Below are 20,427 nucleotides of genomic sequence, written 5' to 3'. Positions count from 1 at the left end.
TCTGGCCATGGCAAGATTCATCTTAAGTGGCTGCAACTACAGGTATCCCAAAAGAATGTGGAAACCAGGCAAACACAGTTCTCTCTAGAGAATTTAATCAATGCACAGTCAATAATAGGCATATGCAAGGTCACCTTAAAACACTAGATCTTCATTTTGAGGAGTTTATGATATTGATCTCAGTTTGGGGATGCACGGGATCAGGTTAAGTCTTAAGAATCTGTGATTTAAAGAGATAGAATGAGGAAGGTAAACTTCCAAAGTCATTCTATGAGGCCACCATCACCCTAATACCAAAACGTGACAAAGACGCCACAAAAAAAAGAAAACTACAGGCCAATATCACTGATGAACATAGATGCAAAAATCCTCAACAAAATTCTAGCAATCAGAATCCAACAACACATTAAAAAGATCATGCACCATGAACAAATGGGTTTTATCCCAGGGATGCAAGGATTCTTCAATATCCGCAAATCAATCAATGTAATTCACCACATTAACAAATTGAAAAATAAAAGCCATATGATTATCTCAATAGATGCAGAGAAAGCCTCTGACAAAATTCAAAATCCATTTATGATAAAAACTCTCCAGAAAGCAGGAATAGAAGGAACATACCTCAACATAATAAGCTATATATGGCAAACCCATAGCAAACATTATCCTAAATGGTGAAAAATTGAAAACATTTCCCCTAAAGTCAGGAACAAGACAAGGGTGCCCACTTTCACCACTACTATTCAACATAGTTTTGGAAGTTTTGGCCACAGCAATCAGAGCAGAAAAAGAAATAAAAGGAATCCAAATTGGAAAAGAAGAAGTAAAACTCCCACTGTTTGCAGATGACATGATCCTCTACATAGAAAACCCTGAAGACTCCACCAGAAAATTACTAGAGCTAATCAATGAATATAGTAAAGTTGCAGGATATAATATCAACACACAAAAATCCCTTGCATTCCTATACACTAATAATGAGAAAATAGAAAGAGAAATTAAGGAAACAATTCCATTCACCATTGCAATGAAAAGAATAAAATACTTAGGAATATATCTACCTAAAGAAACTAAAGACCTATATATGGAAAACTATAAAACACTGGTGAAGGAAATCAAAGAGGACACTAATAGATGGAGAAATATACCATATTCATGGATCAGAAGAATCAATATAGTGAAAATGAGTATACTACCCAAAGCAATCTATAGATTCAATGCAATCCCTATCAAGCTACCAGTGGTATTTTTCACAGAGCCAGAACAAATAATTTCACAATTTGCATGGAAATACAAAAAACCTCGAATAGCCAAAGCAATCTTGAGAAAGAAGAATGGAACTGGAGGAATCAACCTGCCTGACTTTAGGCTCTACTACAAAGCCACAGTCATCAAGACAGTATGGTACTGGCACAAAGACAGAAATATAGATCAATGGAACAAAATAGAAAGCCCAGAGATAAATTCATGCACCTATGGACACCTTATCTTTGACAAAGGAGGCAAGAATATACAATGGATTAAAGACAATCTCTTTAACAAGTGGTGCTGGGAAAAATGGTCAACCACTTGTGAAAGAATGAAACTAGAACACTTTCTAACACCATATACAAAAATAAACTCAAAATGGATTAAAGATCTAAATGTAAGACCAGAAACTATAAAACTCCTAGAGGAGAACATAGGCAAAACACTCTCCGACATAAATCACAGCAGGATCCTCTATAACCCACCTCTCAAAATAAAAGAAAAAATAAACAAATGGGACCTGATTAAACTTAAAAGCTTCTGCACAAAAAAGGAAACTATAAGCAAGGTGAAAAGACAGCCTTCAGAATGGGAGAAAATAATAGCAACTGAAACAACTGACAAACAGCTAATCTCAAAAATATATAAGCAACTCCTGCAGCTCAATTCCAGAAAAATAAACGACCCAATCAAAAAATGGGCCAAAGAACTAAAGAGACATTTTTCCAAAGAAGACATACAGATGGCCAACAAACCCATGAAAAGATGCTCAACATCACTCATTACCAGAGAAAAGCAAATCAAAACCACAATGAGGTACCATTTCACGCCAGTCAGAATGGCTGCGATCCAAAAGTCTACAAGCAATAAATGCTGGAGAGGGTGTGGAGAAAAGGGAACCCTCTTACACTGTTGGTGGGAATGCAAACTAGTACAGCCACTATGGAGAACAGTGTGGAGATTCCTTAAAAAACTGGAAATAGAACTGCCTTATGACCCAGCAATCCCACTGCTGGGCATACACACCAAGGAAACCAGAATTGAAAGAGACATGTGTACCCCAACGTTCATCACAGCACTGTTTATAATAGCCAGGACATGGAAGCAACCTAGATGTCCATCAGCAGATGAATGGATAAGAAAGCTGTGGTACATACACACAATAGAGTATTACTCAGCCATTAAAAAGAATACATTTGAATCAGTTCTAATGAGGTGGATGAAACTGGAGCCAATTATACAGAGTGGAGTAAGCCAGAAAGAAAAACACCAATACAGTATACTAACGCATATATATGGAATTTAGAAAGATGGTAACGATAACCCTGTATGTGAGACAGCAAAAGAGACACAGATGTATAGAACGGTCTTTTGGACTCCGAGGGAGAGGGAGAGGGTGGGATGATTTGGGAGAATGGCATTGAAACATGTATAATATTATATATGAAACGAATCTCCAGTCCAGGTTTGATGCACAATACTGGATGCTTGGGCTGGTGCACTGGGACAACCTAGAGGGATGGTATGGCGGGGGAGGAGGGAGGGGGGTTCAGGATGGGGAACACGTGTATACCTGTGGCGGATTCATGTTGATGTATGGCAAAACCAATACAATATTGTAAAGTAATTAACCTCCAATTAAAATAAATAAATTTATATTAAAAACAAAACAAAAGAGATAGAATGGCCCTAGATTAAGATAAGATGGGATGAAAATGTAGTTTCTCCTAAAGAAAAGATAAATCAGTTAGAAAGGTTTATCGGCTGTTGTAAACAGAGCAGAAAGAGCTACCAAGGCATAGAATGGTGACGCTCAGCCAAGGACAGTCCAGGACAGACCAACTAGGCCAGAGGACCCTGACATTCCCCCTTGCTGACCTGGCCTTCTCCAGCACAGCCTTGGTCAAGCTGGAGGACACAGCTAATGATTTCCCACAAAGCTCCTCGCTCTGACTCTGTACTCTCTAGGCAATCACCTGCTAGAAGTTGGCCTTTTGTGCAGACCTGCCACAGGGATAGAGAGCTGTGGTCTGGCCAGTATGAACACGCTGGCTACAGGGAAGTCATGTTCATGTCCTCCTAGCCCTGACTGAGAATGAGTAAAGTGTACTCTATTTTATACACGAGCCTTATGAGCTGGTGTATGCTCACTCTTGCGAGACAGATCTTCTGTCCGAGTGCTGAAAAATCAGATTTTTTAGCCCACAAGACTGTCTGAGCTACCAAAATGCTAGCTGGTGCCTCCTGGCCACCCTGGGCTGGCCTGTGCCCTCCCACTAGAAATGGCCACACTCACCTTTTACAGGACACTGTATGGTCACATTTGTTTGCAGGGGTGCCTCCACGAAGCCGCCAATCACAATGGAGAGATGGCCATGCTCTGGTCTGGTGATGTTTCTTCCAACAGACAAGATGACAGGAGCCTCTTAATTCAAAGGGAGCAGGAAACTGTTAGATTCAGGCTTTTGCTCTGAGTGACCACACTGCACTTGGTAAGCTCTGCCAAGCTCCTGGAGAGCAGGTGAAGACTCCTGGCTCAGTCCACATCCCCTGTGGTGCCCCATGGGGACTTGCACACTCACAGGCTGGAGGTGCTCAATGGACGGATGCACAGATGAGATATCTATCTACAAAGAGGCATTGCAACCACCATGTACAGACTGTGAGGATATTTTGGCTTTATAACCAAAACTGGGGATAAATTAGAGGATAAAATCCTCTTTGATCATTTGAAAAAGAAGGAAGTCAGAAATTCATTCAGAGAAAGTCATGGCAGGGCAGGAGTAACATCTCTATGGTGCATCCTTGGATGAGTAAAGGCAGGACCAAAACACACCAGGTCCTGGGACCATCTGACTCTCTTTCTGGAAGGAAAATGTGAATGAAACCTGCACAAAACTTGCATGGAAAAATATAATAAAAACAAGGTCATAAAGAATCAGGAACTCATTCACAGACTTTTACTTTACTGGATTTTAAGAACCATGTACTTTTACCAGATTCATTTATGAAGTCATTCAGGAAATATACTCTGTGCCTGGGCTGGACAATGGAAATACCAAGTTGGAACACAAACATTCTTGTCCTCAATCAATTCAGAGACTGGTGGGAGACACCACTACCATTACAAGGTGATGGGTGATGAGGTAGAGAAAGGTGCTAGTTGCCCGGGGGTCTCTCAGGAGTATGTAGGGGTCTACCAATTACAGGGTGATGGGTGATGAGGTACAGAAAGGTGCTGGTTGCCCAGGGGTCTCTCAGGAGCATGTGTGGGTCAAGGAAGGCCACATTTCTCTACCATAGAGCCACTGCCATGAGATCCTGGTTCCCCAACCAGGGATTCAACCCACATCCCCTGCATTGGAAGGCAGATTCTTAACCGATGGGCCACCAGGGAAGTTCTCACATATTTCTTTACTTTTTTTTAAATGACTAATGCATAGCAAGTGAAAGAGTAACAACATTTAGCTGTTTGGTAACCATGTCTTCTGCAGAAGAGAATTTGGGAATGATCATGTTCAGGTGACCAAATGTTCCATCTGTTCCTGGAGTGCCTGGGGCACTGAAACAGTATGCTGGGAGTTGAAAATACAGGGACTTTTGGGCTGAGAAAGGACTGTTGTTGTCATGTGTCCTCTGGCCCTTACGGACCTTGCACCAGCTCTCCCACGAATCTGGGCTATCCTGGGATGGACTTACAAGGAAACCTGGGAGCTGCAAGAGAGACTTCTGTTCCTCCCAACAATCCAGAACCTCAAAACTGAGGTTTTCTGGAAAGGAGCAGATGTTCACAGAGGAGAATCATCCAGGAGGATCAAGGCACAGGAATCAAGGTGTGAAGGCCCTACCATGGGAATGCAGCCAGGAGAGGGATGGGGCACCAAGCCATGTAGATCCAAGGAGCTTTGAAAATCAATTGGTCCCACCTCCTCAGCTTATAGATGTGATGGACTGCCTACATCAATGCGTGGCTGTCTAAATGCTGGATTCCAATCCCAGATAATTGTCTTTCTCCTTATCTTAATTATTTGAGCCATAGATACCAAACCACAGAGCAGAGAGTTGGAGGGTAACTTTCTTATTTGATATTTGATCCCAGAACATGAGCCTGCCACAAGGAAGCATTGCTTACAACTTTGCCAGCTAAAAATGTTCCTTCATCAAAAAGCACACTTTAGTATTAAAATGAGTTTGTCTACCTCCTGGGACAATTTACACTAATTTACAATGACAATTTCCTGAAAGTGTTTTTAAGGATTGGGCAGAGGAGTGTCATTGGGAGGTATACATCAAACTTTAAAGGATAAAGTCTCTTTATCCTTTATCTCTTTTGTTGGATGGTGGCATTTTAAAAACGAAATGTCAGCACTATTAACATCACCAATTAAACCCCATCTTGTTAATTTCCAATTCTTAGAAAGTGAACTCTAGAGCAGCTGTTTTCAAAGCGTGGTCCTTAGGCCGGCAGTGTCAGCATAACCTGGGAACATGTTAAAAAGGCACATTCTGGGACTTCCCTGGTGTTCCAGTGGTTAAGACTCCTTGCTTCCAGTGCAGGGGTCATGGGTTTGATCCCAGGTTGGGATCAAAGATTCTACATGCCTCAAGACCAAAAGAAGTGCACATACTCAGACTCCACTCCAAGCCTGCTGTGTCAGAACCCCTGGGAATGGGGTCTGGAGATCTGTGTTTTAACATCTCCTTCCCCGGTGATTCTGCTGTGTGAAGCATGGAAACTGCTGCTCCAGAGTTTAATGTTAAAAAACCAGACCACACCAAAACACTCCAGGCTGCATAATGGGCATTACCTGCATATAGCACAGAAGAACTTTCCACATCTGAACCGAGATGATTAGCTACAGCACATCCATATATTCCTTGGTCTTTCTTTGTAGGTTTCCGAATCTGCATTTTCCCCATTCCATCCAAAATGACTCTGTAGAACAGTTAGAAAGAGGATGTGTTCATGTGACACATTGAACTACTTGAGAACCACAGCGACCCACAGAGAATGAAGACATTGACTTTAGGCTGGCAAGGATCCAGAAGATAATCTTGTCGAGCTTCCTGCCTATAAGCAGACCACTATGGGAGAGGGCAATGGCACCCCACTCCAGTACTCTTGCCTGGAAAATCCCATGGACAGAGGAACCTGGTGGGGTGCAGTCCATGGGGTCGCTACGAGTCAGACACAACTAAGCGACTTCACTTTCACTTTTCACTTTCATGCACCGGAGAAGGAAATGGCAACCCACTCCAGTGTTCTTGCCTGGAGAATCCCAGGGACGGGAGAGCCTGGTGGGCTGCCGTTTATGGCGTCGCACAGAGTCGGACACGACTGAAGTGACTTAGCAGCAGCAGCGTGTACACTGGAGCTGGAGGAGGGCATGGCAGCCCACTCCAGTATTCTTGCCTGGGAAACCTCATAGATAGACGAACGTGGCAGGCTATACAGTCTATGGGGTCGCACAGAGTCAGATACAACTTAGCGACTAAACAGCAACATATAAACTGGACTGTGGAAAAGTCACTCTTCTTGGTTGAAACTCATTGAGATGGTAGAGGTGGACTATGCTCAGAGATCCAGACTTCCTATCTCACTCTGCATGAGAACAGACTCTTCCGGATGGACTCAATGCTTAATTTACCACGTTTAAAAAAAGACAAACTAGTAAGTATTAGTTTGCTGGAGGTTAAGCCCTCATTTTCTGCCCTGAGCCTTTCTAACAGACTACAGATGTGAATTTTTCAGTTCAGATTTTCACGCTGGAAGTGAGTGGACCTTCAGTTACTGCTCCTTGGAAATGGTTATTTTCTCATGGTATGAAAAGCTCAGTGGAAGTAACAAAGCTACTGCTGCATTATATTGGGTTTTGAGCATGCTGTTAAGAATCAGGGCTACACTGTGTGAACCTCTTATGGTTTCTCAATTATTGATATTCACAAACACCTGCATGTAAATACCACTTAGAAAATCAGAGCTGGTCAAGAGTATCCTCACAGGTGAGATACTGATTCAGGGGATGGGAAAGAATACTTGTTTTACTTTAATTTTAATTTTTTCTTATTGATTTGAAGTTGCTAATAGATTATCTGGATCAGCAGTCCATATACTATTTTTTTACCTGCCTTCTTCCCACTTTACAGATCTTAGCAATATGGACTGTTCTGTTGTTGTTATTGTTCAGTGCCCAGTCATGTCCAACTCTTTGTGACCCCATGGACTGCAGCATGCCAGGCCTCCCTGTCCCGCACCATCTCCCAGAGATTGCCCAAGTTCATGTTCATTGCATTGGTGATCCCGTCCAGCCATCTCATCCTCTAATGCCTTCTTCTCCTTCTGCCCTCCATCTTTTCCAGCATCAGTCCTTCCAGTGAATATTCAGGTTGACATCCCTTAAGATTGACTGGTTTGATCTCTTTGCTATTCAAGGGACTTTCAGAAGTCTTCTCCAGCACCGCAGTTCAAAGGCATAAATTCTTTGGTGTTCTGCCTTCTTTACAGTCCAGCTTTCACAACCATACGTGACCACAAGGAAGACCAAAGCCTTGACTATACAGACCTTTGTCAGCAGAGTAACAATATCTCTGCTTTTCAACACACTGTCTAGGTCTGTCATCACTTTCCTGCCAAAAAGCAATCGTCTTCTGATTTCATGGCTGCAGTCACCGTCCGCAGTGATTTTGGAGCCCGAGAAGAGGAAATCTGTCACTACTTCCACCTTTTCCTTTCTATTTGCCAGGCAGTAATGGGGCCAGAAGCCATGATCTTAGTTTTTTTTACTATCTAGTCTAAAGCCGGCTCTTTCACTCTTGTCCTTCACCCTCATCAAGAGGCTCTTTTGTTCCTCTTCACTTTCTGCCATTAGAGTGGTATCATCCTCATATCTGGGACTGTTGATGTTTCTCCCACCTTCCGGCTTGTAACTGCTCCAGCAGTTACATTTCTCAAGATGTGATTGGTGTATAGGTTAAACAAACAGGGTGACAGCAGACAGTGCTGTCGTACTCCTTTCTTGATCTTGAACCAATCAGTTGTTCCATACAGGGTTTTAACTGTTGCTTCTTGACCCTCATACAGGTTTCTCAGAAGACAGGGAAGATGGTCTGGTATTCCCATCTCTCTAAGAGTTTTCCACAGTTTGTCATGATCTACACAGTCAAAGGCTTTATCGTAGTCGATGAAACAGAGATAGATGTTTTTCTGAAATTCCCTTGTCTTCTCTATAATCCAGTGAATGTTGGCAATTTTATCTCTAGTTCCTCTTCCTTTTCTAAACCCAGCTTGGACATCTGGAAGTTCTTGGTTTGCCTAATGCTGAAGTCTAGCATGCAAGATTTTAAGCATGACTGACTGTTTTGACCAACTGCTAAATACTCTATGTTTCTTCATGAACTGAACTGGGGCACTTCATTTCCTGTCACTTTACATTGCTTGCTTACCCTCTGCTGTAGCTATAAAGAACCTCTAACAGTTTCCAGAACATTCCATGGTCTTTCATCACCCTGAGCTTTTGCATATGTTGTTCACTCTATTTGGAATGCCCTTCCCCACTTCTGGCAACACTGACTTACCCACTGAGTCCTGGAGCAAATGTAATTTCCCTTGTAAAGCTTTCTCCAATACTCCTAGAGTTATCTTCTTCCCCCTCTGGGCTCCTTCTGGTTTGGTTCATATATTTATTTGATGAAATATCTTTTCATTCTCATGAGATTGTGATCTTTTCAAAAGTAGGGACAAGATCTTATTCACAGCTGTGCATTTTCAATGCCTAGCACAGTACCTTTTATACAGCAGTTTTCGAAAGCATTTAATGACTCAGTGTATGAATGACTAGAGTAGAACACAGTAATGGTAGAGAATGAATGTACTAGAGAATGCAAGCTCCCGTGCAACCCACAAATGAAGTATACAAAGGTGGGAAGAAAGCAAAACAGCTGAATTGCCCAGAACAAAAACAGGAATAAGGCAGAGGTAGCTATGACCAGGGCTAGGCTCTCACTGTTAAATTGCTGTTAAGAAACAGTTGATTAAGAAAAAAAGTAAAACTAACAACTCTATGTGACAAATGTTTATACATGAAAATCTTTTTTAAAATTATTTCATATGTATGTTTGTATGATTTAGCAATTCTCAAAGGATTCCTTTGTTTTAGGGCCTCAGTTTTACAGTACAGCAAGAAGTCACCAAGAAATAGCTGAGCACACATGAACCTTCTTGCCAGGTGATGTCACCCAGGATCCAGGCTGGACCAGTCCCTGGGCTGGAGAACCAGAAGGTAGAGTCCTTTAAGGAATCTGATCTTGACCTCCACCACAAAATCTTATTCTTTACTTGAAGTGATAATGAAGTTAATCTCTTCACAGACGTCACCCCTAGGGAATCCACCCACAGCCTTTGCTTCCTAGCTGTGATCTCTTACTCAGCTGGCTTGTCCAAACACACTCCACGCCTACACTGTTGCCTCCTATTGGAGAGGGGCACTTGGAAACATCATTCCATTTCTGCATGACTTCAGTTGAAAAGATTTGTGAGAGTCAGAAAAATGTATCTAAACTGGAGAACTTTTCTTGCATAAAGAAATTTAAACATAAGTTGAAAAAATTAATTAGGTATATTAGAGAAAAAATGGAAATAAAAATAGATCTTTTAAAAATTCCCTTAAAATATTAAAAACAAAAACTCTTACTAGCCAAGTAGGACTGCTTCAGTGTCAAATGGCTGGTCCTTAAAGTATGCAGAAACAGGCCTGAGTTAGGATGGCAGAATCTTTATGGGATCTTCAGGAGCCTCAGTCACAGAAACTAATGCAAATTCCACTTGAGCAAATCAGATAATCACAAATCAACTCAGTTCAACAAACACTGACTTGAACTAACCACGGTCTTCTACCATATCCCTCTAGTACTTTATGGCCACAAATCAGCTGATCAATTTTCTCAGCCTCTGTTTTCTTATAGTTTCTTTCTTTTTTTTTTTTTCTAAATAAACTTTATTTTGGAATGATGTTGGCATTACAGAAAAGCAACGGAGACAGTACAGAGGGTTCTTATCTCCTTCTTTCTTGGTTTTCCCTGATGTGAACATCTTCAGCACGTGATACTTTCATCAAAACTAAGGCACCAGCATCGGTCCATCACTGTTGTTAACGAAACTTCAGTCTTTATGTAGATTTCATTAGTTTTTCCACTAATGTTGTTATCCTGCTGCACAATCTCCCATTCAGGACATCATATTGTATTTAGACATTGTGTCTCTGTAGTCTCTTCTGGTCTGTGGCAATTTCTCTGTCTTCCCCCACCCCCTCCCTTTTTTTGATGACTTTGAACAGTTTTGAGGACTACTGATAATAAACAGAATGTTCCTCAATTTGGGTTTGGCTGATGTTCCTTATAATTTCTAAAGGAAAATTGTTGAGCAATCCTGAAAGGGTAGTCCTTGGATCTCAGGGATCCGTGAGGTCAAAACTATTTTCATAATAGTAAATATTGATACTATACTATTATTTGCCTTTCTCACTGTGAGTGTTGACATTTGCACTGATAGTAAAAGCAGTTGTGGATAAAACTTGGCACCAGAATGGAATAAAAGCTGTGGCAGCAAAGTGTACCAGTAGGCACTGTATTCTGGCTACCACACACTTGCAGTAAAAACAAAATGCCAATTTCCCATAAGAATGTCCTTAATGAAGCAATAGAAATTATTATTTCACTAAATCTCTACCCCTGAGTGTAAGTTTTCTAACATTCTGTACAACAAAACAGGAAATACACACCATATCTCTGCTGTCTGCCAAAGTCTGTGGGTGTGACTGTTTGAATTGCTAGCTGAACTAGCTCCTTTTTCATGGCATACTACTTTACTTGAAATAATGACTGACAGATAAGCCAGGGTATTTGGATTTAGGTATTTGGAAAATATATTTTTTTAACGAACAAAAATGAGCTGGCCAATGCAAGGAAAACAACTGACAGTAATTGTTGCCAATGATAAAATTCAAGCTTTCAAGTGACAATTAGAATTTGAGAAAATCAGTCATGCTCTCTGTGAGTCTGACTGCTTCCCAAAGCTCAAAGACTTTTCTGAAAAGTTGGGATAGTAATATTAAAGAATACGTGTATTTTTGGTATTGTATAATGGAATGTGTTAACATTTGGAAGATGTGTATAACTCAGTCAGCCAACATTTTCCAAATGACCAATGTGTGATGTTATAAAATCTAGTCTAGTTAAAAGATCCATTCAAAGAACAAGATAAAGCAACAGATTTCATTGTAACAGACTACCAAAATCTCTTTAACATGGTTTTAGATTCCACATTCCACCTAACCTTTAAGAAACTACTGCTTGTCTATTTTTAGTGTAGTGTTAAAGAATAGCCATAATTACCTTAAAAGATTATGAATGTATTCCTTATCCTCCCAACTAACTTATCTATATATGTATGAAGCCCAATTTTCTCCATAAACTTCAATTAAAACAACATATGGTAACAGACTGAATGTAGAGTATTGAGGAGAAAACCCAGCTATGTTTTATTAAGCCAAACATTAAAGAGATTTGCAGAGATGTAAAACAATGCCATTATCATTAATCTTTAAAATACTGCTTTTCAAAAATTATGTTATTTACATGAACATGAATTGGGCTTACTACTATTACTTCTAAATTGATTAACAAACAGCTATTTAAAATGTTTCATGGTTTTAATTTCTAACAGCATAAACATCATGAGATATATTAACATATTAACATAAAGTTAATTCAAATTAACAAAAGTTCTTTGGCTTCTCATCATTTTTTTAAGTTTGAAGGAGTCCTAAAACCAAAAGATTTGATCACTGCTAAGTTAGTTGATCTGGAAGGTTTATTCCACTTCAAAAACTACATTACACTCTTAATGTTCAGAGTTCTAGGCAAAAAAATTAAAAATTAGACTTGTTCTATCTTTCCATTCTAAGACAGTCCAATGATTTATTATAAAAATTGAATTTTACCTAGATTTCTTTTAATGTTTCACACATTAGGTGATGCAGAAAAAAAAGGATGATAAAAATAAAACTTGCATTTTTAAAGTACCTTATGGATTGCAAAACAATTTAACATCTATGTCTCTTAACAATCCATGGAGGTGGATAAGGAGCTGTTGAATGCAAATTGAAAGAAAGCAAGATGTCTACAACCCTGTGTGTATTAACAGCAAGATTTGGAGACAGTAGAGAACACAAAATGAGTGAATGGTTCTGTTATTCTGTTATTCTATGTAAAATGAATGAAATGTGACGTTTTTGCACTGACAGGGATAGCTATTACAATAAATAAGGTGACTGAATACTGTTTCAAACGTCTCAAAAAACTTTGATCCTTATCATCTTACTTTTGGATTTTGTGACATAAATCATTGCCTAATATTAGAAGATGACTTCAGGTAATCTTTCTACCAAAGCTATTATCTGTGTGACCCTCTAACATCCCTGGCGGGGTCCAGAAGACGTGGTCCCTGGTTCTGACTGGCCGTGAATTAGTCATGAGAGTCTATTCCTCAATGATCTCATTGAGAAAGTATCAACTCCTGCCCTGCCAGACTCATGGGGCTGGTGTGAGTTCAAACGAGACACCACATCTCCCAGATATAGAAGATTCTTGCAGTTCCTGCACATTCTAAGAGAACTGCAAGTATGTTTTTTCAATGGCCCGATTGATTTCACTTTTTCGGAGGGATAATTTTTTTAATTTTTTGGCTGCACCACGCAGCATGTGGGATTAAGTTCCCCGACCAGGGATCAAACCTATGCCCCCTGCGTTAGAAGCACAGAGTCTGAACCACTGGACCACCAGGGAAGTCCCTGATTTTATTTTTAAGTATTAAGTGACCTGAAAAGAGAGAGTCTGTAGATGCTTACATTTAATCTTATGGTATCCAGTTTTGTACTACACCTTCATGGTCGTGACTGTGATGGTACAATTTCATTTTTAGAATTCCAGTGCATATGTTAATGTCATGCCCTAACATTTTGGAGTTTCTTTTCCAAAGGATCCTGTTGGAAGCACATTCTTAGGAGAAGGAATTTGACAATATTTTAAGGAAAGCTGGAAGATCCATTTAGAAGGCATCTCAGAGAAAACACTGTACTCTGATTGTACTTACTTTTCTGAGGGTTCTAACAGTGCTCCATCCTTGGTCCACGTATAGGTGGCCTCACTGCGGGTGACAAGCTCACACAGTATGTTGATGACCTCCGTCCTTCTTGTAATGTAGACTGTATTTCCAATCCTTGAATTTACTGTTTTATTAAAGGAAATCAAGGTGGGTTGGCTCTGCCTCAAGAGGACAGGTCCCTTTGGCTTGAATGTCAGCTTGCCTGAGTTTTTGGAGTTCGAGCTTTGGGGCACACTTCCAGTCTCCCCCCTTAGCGGAGCCATGGGAGGAGCCTCTCCAGGGATGCCCCTCCAGTGCGCATGTGCAGGCTGCGTCTTGGTTAACTCGGCCACCAGCTGATATATCACCTGGGATGCCAGATCATCGCTGATCTCCCCCGTTTCCATGAGCTGGCTCATGTTCCTGATCAACTCATCAAACTGGGCGGTCTCCATGCTATAGGCTCCCTGTTTAACTGCTGCTTCAAACTGCTTGTTTTCAAACTCCCAGGAGTTGGCGTTTCCTGCAGAAGGGCTGCAGTGGCCCAACAGAGCTCTCAAGAGAGACTGATTGTTAATTTGGCCATTGTGTAGATAAAGCTCGTTTTTGTTGTTCCACATCAGCCTCATCTTATGCCATGTGGCTCCCAAGTTATTGGCCTCATTGTTGTCCATCCCAGGATATTCCCTGGTGTGCCCTCCAAGGGCTGGGGGTGCAATGAGCCGGTTGTCGGTGCCAATGAGCTTTAGCACCACAGTCTCCTGTGCGGGGCCTGCGATGCACCGGTACTCACCAATGTCAAGGGCTGCAAGGCTGTGAATCTTCAGTGAGCCTGACTTTGTGAAGCCAAGTCGCTTGGAGTTCTGCAGACAACGGCCGTCCTTCTCCCACTGTATCCGAGATTTCTGGAATCGTCGCACTGGGCACTTAATAATCACAGATGTGTTGGGAAGCAGGTATGCTCTGCTCCCGACGGTCAGGTTAATGCGTTTCTCTTCCCTTGTCTGGATGTAGACTCTCTGGACACCGAGGATCTGAGGACCCTGCTCCCCGACTCTGGCCTTCATCTCTGGTTTCATTTCTGTTGGAAAAATAAAGAAAGCAAAACACAAATATCTTTATAATGACATTTGTCCATACTCTTCCAAGGCTGACAGAAATCAGCAAATTCTCTTCTCTTCTAAAACATTTGAGAACTTAAAAAAAAAGATACATATATATATAGTTATTTATGATATATATGTATGTATATATATATACATATCCATAAATGGGGACAAATTTCACAAATTTCACTTTAGCAGCAAAGAATGAATTGCATGAAATCATGTCAATTATTTTATAAAGGAGCTTTTGGTTTGGGGAGGCATGAGGTTAAATGGTTAAATGTTTCCATCAATAAGGGGACGTCTGATGTGCGGGGCCTCCACCATCTGGGAGGCTCTTGAGGATCTAATATGGCTCAGCCCAGGGCACCCCAAATCTGAAGGAGGCAGTGAGCGTGGGGAGGTGAGTGAATGTATTCAAAGGATCTGAAAAGGAGGATGCAGCTGGGAACCACAGCAGATCACCCAAGCAGGCCAGTGAAACTAGCATGCGGGCCTGAAGAAGCCAGTGATGGAAGAAGAAGAAAAGCTCAAACTGGCACTTGGAAGCCAGCTGAATGGTGAGAGTGAATCTCAGCACTACCATCTGAATAAGTGATCTACTCGCTCTGAGCCTCAGTTTTCTCACCTATAACATGCAGGTGATATTAACACCTTCACTGGAGGAATGTGAGAAGTCAGAGCATTTTTATCAAGGGCACAGTAGTGGGATGTATGAGCTCTCAGACATTACTGTCAGCTGACAAAGGCGGGTCCAGCCAGCATCAATGGGGCAAGCAGCGAGGGATCACAGGTGGGCTGACTCTTCCTTGTCCTGGGCACCAGCCACAGGTAATGGGTGGAGGCCAGAGAGGATGCTCCCCAGATCCCATCCCCCAAGAGAAGCAGCTCTCCTCCCTCCCCCACTCCCCCTGTGCCGCCGCCCCACCCCCACCCCTGCACTGCCTCTCACTTGCAGGAAGGAGGGTCTCAATGCATCCTGGGGTGATACTGAAGTAAGTAGGTAGGGGGATGTGATGTGGGTGGGAATCTGATTCCTCTTTGAAGATGTAGGTAGGTCCACGGGCTAGAGGGCAGGAAGCACCAGGGAGTAACAGAAGAGAGACTGGACTCACATCAATGACACTGTGGAATGAAGGTCATGAGACAGGGGCCTAAGAGCCTCAGAGGACCCCAGTTATGGTTCTTCCAATTGGTTACGGCTGTAACACTGGTAGGGGTATGCTGGGAGGAGAACTAGATTGAGACTCCATTTCTGTTTTTGTCTTTGAAACTTTTTGGCCTTGCTGCACAGCATGTGGGATCTTAGTTCCCTGACCAGGGATCGAACCTGCACCCCCTCCAATGGAAGAGTGGAGTCTTAATCGTTAGATCACCAGAGGGAAGTCCACTTAAGACGGACTTCTCAGGCCCTGGACACTACCCAGATTGTGCTTGTTGGAATAACTCTTGATTTCTCTTGGGTGGTTCATGATCCCGTTAGGGTCTGGCTGCTGCCTGCTTGGGTGTGGGGGTGGCAGTAGGTTCAGAAAAACAACAGGGGTAGATGCATAACTTCCGCAGTAGAGTGTGTTCTAAATCAGGGACAGGCATAATAAGTCTGCAAGCAAATTCCACTGAGATGCCATTTCTAGGCCAGTCTCCTTGTCCAAGGTTCTGCCAGTGAACTCTCCCTCCCCTCGGATCAGCCTGAAGTAGAGCCAGATGGCGTGTCGTGTGTACATGTTTACCTGTTGGGATAGAGATTCTTCACAGAGGACATCAAGATCCCCTCAGTCAGTTAAGACATAGAGATTTATTTTTAGGTTGGCAACACAGAATTTTAAACTTACTGCTGTTCAACAGTGGTCAAAAGCAGGAGGAGGATTCCCACTAAATTTGTGGTTCACCTGTTATTATAGGCAGAAATGCCATCTTTTTTTTTTTTTTTTAGCAAGCCCCTTGGTCACAAAGAATCGGACATGACTGAGGTACTAACACATTCACTTGCAAACACTGGGCTTCGCCGATGGCTCTAGCGGTAAAGAATCTGCATGCAATGCAGGAGACATGGGTTGATCCTTGCAGGAGATCCTTGGGTTGGAAATATCCCCTGGAGAAGGACATGGCAACCCACTTCAGTATTCTTGCCTGGGAAATCCCATGAATAGAGGAGCCTGGTGGGCTACAGTCCATTGGGTCACAAAGAGTCAGACACGATTTGGCAACTAAACATTTATTTATTTGGCTGCACTGGGTCTTAGTTGATGTATGTGGGATCTTCAGTTGTGGTATGTGGGACCTAGTGCCCTGACCAGGGATGGAACCCAGGCCCCCTGCAGTGGGGTATTGCCACTAGACCACCAGGGAAGTCCCAGAGATGCCACTCATAATAGCAGTCTGCACAAGGGCTCGATCCATTGTAACAGATGGCGGCTATAGCCCTGTACCAGGTCTTGTTGTAACACTGCTGCTCCGAGTGTCTCCTCTCCCGAAAGTGTGTTGGACCACTCCCAGCAGAAGGGTCCAAGCAGCTGGGAGACAGTCCTGGGGTTCAGGCCAAGGCTATTGACTAACCACCTGGAAGTATTTCTCTACTTTCCCATATCGTATAGACTCGCAAAGAGTCAGACAGGACTTAGCAACTGAACAACAATAACACAGACATACTGGTATGTACAGTTTCAGTATCAACTCTGACTAGAGGCAGTGGTTCTCAAACTTTGCTGTCATTTAGGAGCACCCATTGTTATTATTTTTTAATTTTACTACCCTGGGTCCCACTCTCCAGATATTCTGACTTATGGGGAACAGAAGCCTGGGCATCAAAATTTGTAAAACCTCCCCAGGAGACTCAAATGTAGAGCAAAGACTGAGAACCACCACCCCAGACTGTCTCACTGGGTTAACTCAAAGACAATTTGATGGGCTGCTACTGGTGAACAGGGAAGGGAAAATAAGAAACAGCCACTGTGTTTTCTGTGAGAACCCTGCCAAAATCTTTACAACATGCAGTGTCCTCTGTAGGAGGAAGCAGGAGGATGCTTTGTGGTCTTACCATCAGGAATCCTTGTATTTCCTCTCAGTAATTAATTCATTTCCTACCCAGTGAACACTGAACTGTGTCATTGACCAGGTTGCCTTTTCCGAGACAGTGCTTATGTTATCAAGTTTAGAGCTAAATTTTTGCCTGCATATGACGGAAATGTACAATTCAAGACATAACTCTATATTAGTCTTGCTTATTTCCTTTTTTATTAGCATGGGTAACTCAGAGGGGAAAGAATCTGCCTGCAATGAAGAAAGCCTGGTTTTGATCCCTGGGTCAGGAGGATCCCCTGGAGGAGGGAATGGCAAACCACTCCAGTATTCTTGCCTGAGAATCCCATGGACAGAAGACCCTGGCGGGCTACAGTCCATGGGGTTACAAAGAGTTGGACACAACTGAGTGACTAACACTCACTAATTTTAATTAGCTGGTTGCTTTTTATGAATATTTAAAAGTGGCCTATTGTCACAATGCAGGGTGTGTAATATATGTGTATATACATACCTAGCCATAATACCTGCATACATGTGTTTATATATACTGATACCTATACAGGCATCTTTTTATTACTATTTAAAAGAATTCAGTTTAACACCCTGTCTGGTCATTGTTTCCCATAATCCATACTCCATGATGGATTATGGGAAAGACAGATGGTGAACATGGATGGCTTTGAAATTTGCTTTTTAAATCAGAGTTTAAGCTGGGTCAACGTCAGAATTTTGAACTTGTGCAACTGAGGGAGGGGTGGAGAGAGACTCTCTTAGGGCTGCTACAGATGAGGCCATAGCTTGAATATTCCTGCTTTTACTGGGAAGGGGTCAAAGCCCACACGGGGAAGGAAGCATATGCCTACCTCAGGGTTCAGGCTGGAGATGATCTGAGGCTGGTATGATCCCACACAGCATCCTTTGTGAAGATGGGTTCTAAGTACCTTTAGAACTGGTAGCCAGATGTCCCCAGCTAAGCTTGGGGTTTAAAGTATTAACAGATGGGGCCATGATGCCTTCAAAAGCAGGCTGGGGAGTCTGCAGGTGACAGGTGGTGTTTAGAAAGGACTGGCCCATGGCTGGGTGAGCCACACGAGTAGCCCAGTCCCTTCCTCTGGCTGCATGCCCATCTGCTGGAAGGCAGATCCATTCCCAACCAGGCCTGGTTAGCCACTTCTCACACTAGGTATAAAGCAGTTCAGTGACCAGGTGTGCCTGGGAAGTGCTCTGGGACCCAGGATCTGCTAGGACTTGGGCCAGTTTCCCTCTGTGACTCCTGTCAGTCCCTTCAGAGCAGTGCCTGGAGCCTGGCATCCTCTGACATAGTTCTTGGGTAGGAATCTGTCTGGTTTGGGGTGACTGCCTCCTTCTGCATTTGTATGTGCCCCCAAACTGCCGAACCAAACAAGTCTGAGGAGATGGTGTGGACAGGAACCCATGGCATCCTACTGGGGGGCTGTGGGCAGTGTGGGGACACCAAGCCATCCCTCCATCTCTCCCATGCACTGGACATGAGAAACACCACATCGTTCAGCTTTTCTAGAAAAGGAAAAGCTCTTCCTTCTGAAGGTCCTCTTTCTGGCCTCTATGCCAGCCTTCCCTGCCCAGTTCCCAAGGCTGTTTACATGCTCGTGTCCTGCCATGATTCCAGTTGTATCCCTGCCATGACTCTGAGCCTTGGCGCCACACCAGGTTTCTGCCCCAAGCCATCTGTGCTGGGTGTTTACACTTGTCTCACCAGCACATGACTCCTGCTACTCCCAGATGGGCTTTGGCTGCAAAGCAGCCTCTAAGTTGTCTTATTCCCTGGAGCCCTGGCCCTCAGAGTCCAGCCTGCAATTCTTTAAGGCAGAAACTGGAGTCGCCTCGATTCCTCCCTGTCCATTGGTCTGCTGGCCCTTCCTCTCATTGACTCACAGGTCCATGGGATTGTTGGTGTCCATTCCCAACTCTGCAGGTAGTGATGTCACACTGGTAGCAGGAAGCCACATAATGGGAGAATCTATACCACAGAAATCAGCAAAGGTAACAAACAACAGCTCCCTCTCCCTCCTCACCACCTACTTGGTCCCAGAGTTGCTTGTTAAACACAAACATACCCTTCTCCTCTGAGCTTCCAATTCTAGCCAGGCAACGGATACTTAGATGGAACACCTGAAATGTTGGAATTCATCCTCACCACTTCTGTCCTTATATTCTCTCACCTAGATATTGTCATATCCCCTTGACTAGACTCGCACATTCATATTTTCCCAATATGTCTATGTGTACACCACTATTCACAATAGCCAGGACATGGAAGCAATTTAAATGTCCATCAACACAGGAATGAATAAAGAAGATGTGGTACATATATACAGTTGAATATTACTCTGCCATAAAAAGGAATGAAACTGTGCCATTTGCAGAGATGGAGATGGACCTAGAGACTCATACAGAGTGAAGTAAACCAGAAAGAGAAAAACAAAAATCATATAATATCACTTATATGTGGAATCTAGAAAAATGATGCAGATGAACTTATTTGTAAAGCAGAAATAGACACAAAGGTAGAGAACAAATGTACAGACACCAAGGGGGAAGCGGTTGGTTGGGATGAATTGGGAGATTGGAATTGACATGCATACACTACCTTATATAAAATAGATAACTAATGAGAACCTAGTGTGTATAGCACAGGGAACTCTAGTCAATACTCTGTGGGGACCTAAACGGGAAGGAAATTTTAAAAAGAGGGGTATATATGTATATGAATGGTTGATTCACTTTTCTGTACAGCTGAAACTAACACAACATAGTAAAACAACTATACTCCAATAAAAATTAATTGAAAAATATATCTATATAGCCGTCCAAGTAAATAAAACAAAATAAAATCTGACTATGTCATTTCCTTCTTTAATAAAATCTAAACTC

At 42.5% G+C, this 20,427-nt stretch overlaps 1 protein-coding gene across 1 annotated transcript in view; it reads right to left on the bottom strand.

The window, feature by feature from the left end:
- ADAMTSL3 (ADAMTS like 3) overlaps positions 1-20,427 on the bottom strand; it is a 368,734-nt gene that overhangs the window by 61,998 nt on the left and 286,309 nt on the right. Inside the window, exons 21-23 of the mRNA XM_052659478.1 lie at positions 13,397-14,468; positions 6,057-6,184; positions 3,545-3,673 (exon numbers count right to left, since the gene is read on the bottom strand). Of these exons, the coding sequence (XP_052515438.1) occupies positions 3,545-3,673; positions 6,057-6,184; positions 13,397-14,468 (1,329 nt within the window). The remainder of the gene's footprint in view (positions 1-3,544; positions 3,674-6,056; positions 6,185-13,396; positions 14,469-20,427) is intronic.

Source organism: Budorcas taxicolor, chromosome 21 (genome assembly GCF_023091745.1).
Source record: "Budorcas taxicolor isolate Tak-1 chromosome 21, Takin1.1, whole genome shotgun sequence".
Classification (NCBI taxonomy): domain Eukaryota; kingdom Metazoa; phylum Chordata; class Mammalia; order Artiodactyla; family Bovidae; genus Budorcas; species Budorcas taxicolor.
Note: the sequence above shows the minus strand (reverse complement) of the source record. Positions and strands in the feature narration are given on the sequence as shown.